This window comes from Triticum dicoccoides, chromosome 5B (genome assembly GCF_002162155.2).
Source record: "Triticum dicoccoides isolate Atlit2015 ecotype Zavitan chromosome 5B, WEW_v2.0, whole genome shotgun sequence".
NCBI classification, from domain to species: Eukaryota; Viridiplantae; Streptophyta; class Magnoliopsida; order Poales; family Poaceae; genus Triticum; species Triticum dicoccoides.
The window spans coordinates 622,628,783-622,636,811 of record NC_041389.1 but is presented as its reverse complement, the minus strand read 5'-3'; the positions used below and the strand labels follow the sequence as shown (position 1 = coordinate 622,636,811).

General features: G+C 50.7%; 1 protein-coding gene across 2 annotated transcripts; it reads right to left on the bottom strand.

Annotated features, from left to right (window-relative positions):
* Positions 1 to 3,321: 3,321 nt before the first annotated feature.
* On the bottom strand, positions 3,322 to 7,700 carry LOC119312136 (purine permease 3-like). 2 transcript variants are annotated; one of them, XM_037587872.1, is made up of 3 exons: positions 6,593 to 7,700; positions 3,971 to 4,082; positions 3,682 to 3,819 (listed from the first exon to the last, which is right to left on the bottom strand). In XM_037587872.1, the coding sequence occupies exons 1-2, from the start codon at positions 7,406 to 7,408 to the stop codon at positions 3,972 to 3,974; spliced, it is 927 nt and encodes a 308-aa protein (XP_037443769.1). In that variant the 5' UTR covers positions 7,409 to 7,700; the 3' UTR covers positions 3,682 to 3,819; position 3,971. The 2 variants fall into 2 exon arrangements, with proteins under 2 accessions (XP_037443768.1, XP_037443769.1); XM_037587871.1 differs by lacking the exon at positions 3,971 to 4,082 and having other exon boundaries at positions 3,322 to 3,819; positions 6,593 to 7,679.
* Between the last annotated feature and the right edge of the window lie 329 nt (positions 7,701 to 8,029).

Below are 8,029 nucleotides of genomic sequence, written 5' to 3'. Positions count from 1 at the left end.
CACATCAGTCTCTAATGATGTGATCCCGTTCATCAAATGACAACACATGTCTATGGTCAGGAAATATAACCATCTTTGATCAATGAGCTAGTCAAGTAGAGGCATACTAGGAACACTATGTTTTGTCTATGTATTCACACATGTACTAAGTTTCTGGTTAATACAATTCTAACATGAATAATAAACATTTATCATAATATAAGGAAATATAAATAACAACTTTATTATTGCCTCTAGGGCATATTTCCTTCAAGGGCACACTTGACGCCGCCGTCCTTCTGCACCCTAAGCAGCACGCCGAGCAGGTCGTCCTCATCATCGCCGCCGCTGCCTTGACTGCCTTGACCTCCCTTGATGCCCTAAAATCTTATTGCTCTTCATCTGGTGTAGGTTAGTAAAGGGCATGGTTTTGGAGACTTGCCCTCGTGCAGTCGTGCACGCGGTCACTAGGAGCCTAAGAGTCGAGAGCAACATAGGGAGGGGAAGTCGAGAGCAACATAGGAGTGAAATAGTTACGATGATGTGAGCACGAGGAGGCAGAAGACAAATGTGATATGATTGGTGATGGTTAGGGTTGCCGAACTCGTTTTTATAGTTGGTTGGGTAACATGGGGGGATAAACCCATGTTCGAGTTGGTAATAACCCACCATCCCAAAAAAATGGTTTTTACTAATGCAATTGTTAATGACTTGTAACCAACAAGTAACAATAATTAATTGTTTGTTTCAACCGGTAAAAAAGGACACTTCGGCAGACACGCCTTTAGATTCGCGGTTCCGCCCCTTGATCTCCTTGTCATGTTTGTCTAGGTGCAGTGACCAGCGGCCATTGCCGCCGCCCTCTCTTTCCCTACATGGACCAGGCCACCGCCTGACACTGTCATTGTGTCCAACAGAGGCCGCCACCGTCATGACTCTCAGTCGTGCACCTACATCAGTTTCAGCACCATGGTCTTGCTGGCGGTCAACAACAATTCCATAACATCCAAGAATGCCGCCGTCATGAAGATGGGAGCGGAAACGGCTCGCTCCCCCGACCCCGACCCTGCATCCCTCCACCAGCCCTCATCGTTGCCACCCCGGCCCCACCGGCCACCCTCTCAGCGCCTCGCGTACTCCCTCGCCCACGGCCGTGGCCCCTAGCCTGTAGGATTCGAGTGGAGAATGGAGGTCAGAGGGAGGTCCGGATCAGCCGCTCGCTCTCCTCCAAGGCTGCGTCGGTGACCACTCTGGTTCCGCCGCCCGCCGCCCCGCCCCCATTGTCGGCTCCGTCTCCACTCAGCCACCGGAGCCACCGACGTCCCCCAATGTTGGGCTCCCTCAGCTTGATCCAGATCAGGCAGATCTGGATTCCGTCTCTCTGTCGCCTCCGGCTGGCCGGAGCCCTGCTCCTGCCGATGTGATGGAGGTTTTGCTTGGGGCCAAGAGTGGATGCACAACCATTGTTGGTGAGAAGGAGGTAGAGTTGGTTCTGTTGTTGCATCCGGCGGCCACACATGGCCTCGTCCCCTCTGTGCAGATCCTGCCTTGCCCCGATGTTGGTGATGGGGCCGAAGTTGCTGCCTTGGTTACGTAGTCGCCGCTTGGTGAAGATGTTGAGTTCGTGCCATGAACGCTGCTGACCGTCACCGAAGGCCGCACTTTCGGTGCTGCAATGATGAGGGAGCTGGCGCCGCCGGAGACGAATGTTGTGGATTGTTTGTCGTCCGCTTCTTGCTTTTTCGTGCCGTCTTCTTGTGATCAGCGGAGGCTGTGGATGCTCAGCCTGGGGAAGGTCCTTGGATTTTCGTAGGACGAAAGGGCCGTCCTGTGGCGATGTGAGTTGCGGCCATGCTTCCCAATCCGCGAAGCTAGAGCAAGCCGTGGCCTTCAGACGGAGAACTCATGGTCGATGTTTCCGCTGCTTGGCTCTGGACCACAAGGCCGCCTTCTGGCGGGACCCGATTCGGTGCCTCACATGTCTCCGCTCTGGGCACTGTGAGAGGGATTGTTGCCTTCACCTCTCCTTTGTCAGAGCTCCTTGCCGCCCTGTGCGTGCCTCTCCACCTCCGTCATGCCCATCTTCTGATAGCCGCTCTTGTGCTTCCATTGTTGCTCCCGTAGTTCATGCTGAAGTTCCCGAGTTTGTGAGGTTTTCTGAAGCTTCTAGTGGAGGTAGTTCTGATCATGAGGTTGTGGCAAAATCTTCTAAATCCTTGCTTGCTTTGAGTGGTTCTGATCCTCAGGTCATGATGGAGCTGGTGCTTCGTCCATTGCATAAGCTTGAGGACTCTTTGTGTTTGTGGTTGGCACGTGCAACCAGCTTCTTGGAGCGGGCGGAGGCATCAGTTGGTCTGCAGGGGTCGTTGCCGCTCACGCAGGCAGCGCTGGTGGCAGACCATAGGGACCAAGGTACTGAGGACATTGGCAACACCATGCAGCCGCTGACCTTGGGGTTAGTTGCTCTGGTGGTGGCCACTGAGATCAGCCTAGCTAGTTCTATCTCCGACGAAGTACAGGCTGTTGCAAAGGGATGCACTTTCGCGATTGATGAAGGTGGCACTTTGCATGACTTAACCGAGCTGATCAAATGCCTCATTGCCATGCCTGCGATCACCCAGGGATTGACTCGCCTTGTCAAAGTGGAGAAGATCAAGAATGCCAACCAGGTGGTATGTGCCGCCGTGAGGGACAACGCTGCAAGATGTTAATCGCCTCTTTGTTTCCTCTTCTACGGTGTTTTTTATTTTGGGAGTAGTTCGCATGAGGTTTCACGGCTTGGCTTGTTGGGAGGTGCCATCCGCGGTGTCGTACGTTAGGTGCTTGAGTTCTAGTGTGGGCTTGGCCCTCCATATATCGGTTTTCGCTCAGTTTTCCGGTAATTAACTGGGCAATTATTTTCTTCTTAACTAATGAAAAAGGCAAAGCTTTTGCCTCTATTTCAAAAAACAAATCAAAAAAATGCCGCCGTCGCCCACACTGTGCTCCCTGTGGCAAAGCCCAGCACCACCACGATTACCATGCCAGCCTTGCAGATCGCGGACGACAGCGCCAGCACCGCGCCGCCGCGCAGCACCGACATGGTGCCCTGGTGAGTCTAGCCCTCTCGCCGTCCGGAGATGGGGCCTTGGGCTCCGATGAGAACATGACCGACATCGAGAAGGCGGCTAACTATACTGAGACGAGGTTGTCCACCGCCATGCCAGTCGCCACCAGCTGTCCAGAGCCTCCAAGATCGCCACACAAATCACCTCTCCAGCGGGTCACCGCCACCGAGCAGCCGCCATTGGCAACAGGGGTCATAGTCGATTAAATCAAAGAATAACTATTGACATCAAAGACTGAGCAGCAAAAGAACATCTTTACTGCTGCATTGGAGCACAAGTTATCACGCGAATATTATGTGCGCCATGCCATTGCCATCCATGGCATTCGGTTCTTACACACGACAGTGCATAGACATGTCTCCTTCTTTCTCAAAAGCACGTGCTGCTCCCACTAATTCTCGCAGTCACGATCCGCACACAAACTTGTCTGGTGCTCTGCCTCCGTGGCCTTGTTCCGCACCTCGCCGTAGAAATAGGAGGCGAGGCCCCAGAGCGACAGCCCGAGGGCGACGCCCTTGGTGCCGCTGAAGGGTTCATGGAAGAAGACGACGGCCAGGACCTCGGTCACTGGGAGGAGCACGGTGATGATGACTCCGGCGAGCAGCGCCGAGCCGTAGTAGATGGCGCCGATTATGCCGAGGCAGAAGCACTGGTACACGGCGGCTGTGCCGACCAGCAGCAGGTAGTAGCCCGGCTGGCCGAGTTCGGACTGCCGGGCTTCTCCTGGGATTGCCTGCATCACAATGCTCAAATTAAATCTCGATGTTTTGCTAGTACTAATAATTTTGGGTCAAATACCAGGATTCTATTAGTTTATACAAAAATCAAAATTAAAGTATTAAAAAAAAGTACTTCGTTAGACACTGGTAGTACCAGGATTCTACCTTATAGTCTTTCTCTTCTCTGCATCTCCTCCGAGACGCGTGGGGAGAATGAAGAGATGCAACTCACAGTGAACTCGAGTATTGACATGTACACCCAGAATAAGGTAGTGCACTGTCGAGCAAAAAGTTTAGTTCCTCCAACGACGCACATAATATTAGCCCGAACTCGAAATCGATTCACACTACGTGTGCATTGCCTAGCGTGAGAGAGCGAGTGAGCGTGTATGTTATTGCTCTTTTTTCTCATGCTATGAGGAATAATAGAACAATTGACCCACTCGTTCTAGATGATTCAGCCTACTCGCACCCACAGCCACAAGTATCACGGGGGAGTAGTATGATTAACCGAAAAGACGTGGAGATGTCGATCATATTGGCCCACTCGTTATCGAGATAAGCCTCAATCACTTGCAATCTTGTCGTCTTTGTGATGTCCCAATTAAGTGGAGTAACCCACAACTGCTTTCTCACCGTTACTATTCACAAATAAGGTTAAAATGCTGCAATGCACACCCGAGTCCAAGCTCATCTCATCCAGTGAACAGTAAATTCAAAAATAATAATAATAAACAAAAATTTGTTGGCATTCAAGATGCTCTAGGGGCCTCCTAAATTTCATGATGAATAGACATCTTAGTAGCTCTCAGGAAAAAAAAATCAGCTTTCGAGAAGGTGTTTTTCCAAATTTTCTTATAGACCCACATTTTGTTCTTTTCACTGAGCACTCCTCGAATGTCCTTTGCCCGCTAAATTTTTAACTTTTCAAAGCTTCCACGACTATTACTATTCGTGAATAGCAACAATGAGAAAGCAGTTGTGGTTACTATAATGTTAGCATAAATTACATCGTGTGCCTGTGCTATTATGTTAGCATAGATTATATCATGTGTCTACCCACTCAGTATATAAGAAACGTAGGATATAAGTGAGTGCGGCTAATCTGCACCTGGGCTCATCTGCACCCACGATTAGAAAAAAAATCAAAAAAAATACTAGAAAAATTCAAAAAATTCCAAACTTTTTTGTGGTGGTAGATAATTTGATGCGTGAGGTGCGCCCCAAAATTCAACTCGTTTGAGCATCTGAGCAGCTCTCGGCAAAAAAGACAAAATCAGGGTCTGTAAAAATGTTTACTGTTCACGCACTGTTTTGACCCCGATTTGTCTTTTTTGCAGAGAGCTACTCAGATGTGCAAATAAGTTGAATTTTGGGGCGCACCTCACGCGTCAAATTATCTACCACCACAAAAAAGTTTGGAATTTTTTGAATTTTTCTAGTATTTATTTTGAATGTTTTGCTGAGAGGGAGCAGATGAGCCCGGGCTCCAGGATGAATTATCGGGATATAAGTCTCCTATTATGACACAACTCCTATATTATCTAGATACAATACAACTCAGAGTCCAACTGTAACCTACATTGTACACAATATTCGGCACAAGTCTAACAGGGGTTTCGGAGGCCTGCTTTACCGGCCGGCTGTGCACGCAGTCATTAAGATGGGGTCGACGGAGAAGCAGCTAGTCACATTGGAACTCCGCATGTGTATTTTGTTCTGTGTGTTGTGCAATCTGTAGTCTCTCGCTCCTTTGTATCTCCTCTACATAGAGGTATACATGGAAAAGGCGAAGAGATGCAACTGATACAGGGCAGAAGAATCCGAGGGAGTATAAAACGTTCCACGACGAGCTCGAGTATTGACACATGCACCCAAAACTAGGTAGTGCATTGCCAAGCAAAAATTAAATTCCTTCAACAAGACACATAACATTAGCCCGAACTCGAACTCAATTTACAAAACGCAACATGACGTGAGTGAGCGAGCGTGCATGTTATGCTCTCTTTTTTTTCATGCTATAAGGAGTAGTAGAACAATATTGAGCCACTTGTTATCAATTCAGCCTACTCGCACCCACAGACACATATATCACCAGGCGGTACTATGATTAACCGAAAGGACGCGTGGATGTCGATCATATTGACCCACTCGTTATCGAGATAAGCCTCAATCACTTCAATCTTGTCATCTTTGTGATGTCACAATTAAGTGGAGGAACCCACAGGTGCTTTCTCGCCGTTACTTTCTACGAATAGTAATACTCGTGGAAGCTTTGAAAGGTTGAAATTTTAGTGGTGAAAGGACACTTTAGGAGTGCAACGAAAACAATAAAACGCGGGACTATAAGAAACTTTGAAAAAACACATTGTCGAAAGCCGATTATTATTTTTTGCTGAGAGCTTTTGGAATATCTATTCATCATGAAATTTTGCAGGCACCTAGCGCACTCAAGCATCTTCAATGCCAACAAATCTTAGTTTTTTTGTCTTTTACTATTTATTTTCGAATTTACTGTTCTGGGTGGAGATAAGCCTGGACTCAGACGTGGATTGCTGCATTTTAACCTCTGTTTTAGTTTTCTCGTCGGACTCACCTTCCAAACTGCTCCGAACGTAAATATTTTAGCCAATAGGATTGCTAAATCTCAGTCGATGTAGAGATCCTTACAGTCATGTCACTACTTAACCACACCCTTTAGCCAGTTGCAATAGAAAGTAGGTGGAGAGAGTGGGGCTCTGTAGATAGCAGAGGCTAGTGACGAAGGAATTAGTGCTGAAAACTCACCTGGAAATCGTTGTTTGCCAGCATGCCGACGGCGCAGAACGCCGTGGCGGTGAGCCCGATGACGACCTGAATCTCAACGACGAGCGTGTAGGTGAGGGCCGCGGAGCCGGCGCGCGCCGCGTGCCACGCCTGGCTGAGCTCCATGACGGGCAGCACGAGGCCGTAGAGCGCCGCGGCGCCCAGCGCCATGCCGAACCCGACGGCGTACTGCGCGCCCGACACCCCCGCCGGGCGGTCCCCTCCGGAGCCCATCCCTAGCATGGCGGCGCCGACGCTGAGCAGCACGATCGCGTTGACCGTGGAGCCCGTGAAGCGCTGGCGCACGAGCAGCAGCGCGAAGGCGGCCGTGAAGGCCAGCTGCGTGGAGATGAGGATGGAGGAGGTGGACACCGGGAGGTAGGCCTGGCCGTAGGCGTAGAGGAAGTTGTCGGCGCCGGTCATGAGGCCGACGACGGCGGACGCGGCCAGGAGGCGGGGCGTCATGAGGAAGACGCTGCTGCTAGCCGTGGCGTCGTCGCCTTGGCGTCCCCTGCGGCGGCGGCGGGAGGAGAAGGAGAAGCAGAGGGGCACGAGGAGGAGCGGCCAGCCGGCGGTCTGGAGCAGGCTGGAGAGCCACTTGCGGGAGCCGCCGCGCAGGAAGTAGAGGCGGAGGAGGAGCGGGCCGCAGGCCGCGCCGACGGCCAGCAGCAGGAAGTTGACGGCGAGGAGGGGGTCCCGGAGCGGCTTGGCGGCGGCGCCCGGGAGATCATGCCATCGCCACGCGCTAGGGCGCTTAACCTTGGGCTCGCGGTGCTGGGTTGGGATTTCGACCTCCATCTATGTCCGCAGTGCATGCACTGGCTGCGCGAGAGTGGCTGGAGGATCGATCGGTGTGACCGATTGGGCTCATGCAGCCGGGCTAGCTCGTCACTGCTTTGAGTGTGTCCTTATCTCGGTGATCCAGTTTGCCATTTCAGCCTCGTGTTTTAAAGTGTCGAGTCGTTCTCACCACTGATTGCAGAGGAAAACGGGGACGATGCTTGGAGAGTCAGAACTGTCGGCTGCGTCTATGATCATCTCGGTTGTACGACTTCCACGCCGGATAGATAGATGTTGACCGCATTCTTGTCCGTGCTACTGTGCCAAGGAGAGTAGATTTCCTGCTCCTCAGCTCCATGGAACCCTGTTTCTGTAAATTCGAAAATTTACAAATGAACACTCAGAGGTATAGATGCTATACTATACTTCAAATACGCTTTGGTATGAGCTGAGTATATATGAAAAAAAATATGTTACTCTGCTAGGAATGGGAGGGACTCAAACAGACTGACAGACCAGTCGTGGCTGAAAGCGACTGTGCATCGCTGAGCAAAGCTTTTTGGAACAAAAATAAAAACAACAAGCTGGTAGCGCACGAGATTGCTACTCCCTCCGTCCGGAAATACTTGTCGAAAAATG

Bases quoted from the DNA above. Each gene is read 5' to 3' on its own strand.
- LOC119312136 (XM_037587871.1), bottom strand. From the start codon at position 7,408: ATGGAGGTCGAAATCCCAACCCAGCACCGCGAGCCCAAGGTTAAGCGC. The intron at 3,820-6,592 runs GTGAGTTTTCAG...ATTGTGATGCAG, and splicing joins TGGCAAACAACGATTTCCAG to GCAATCCCAGGAGAAGCCCG.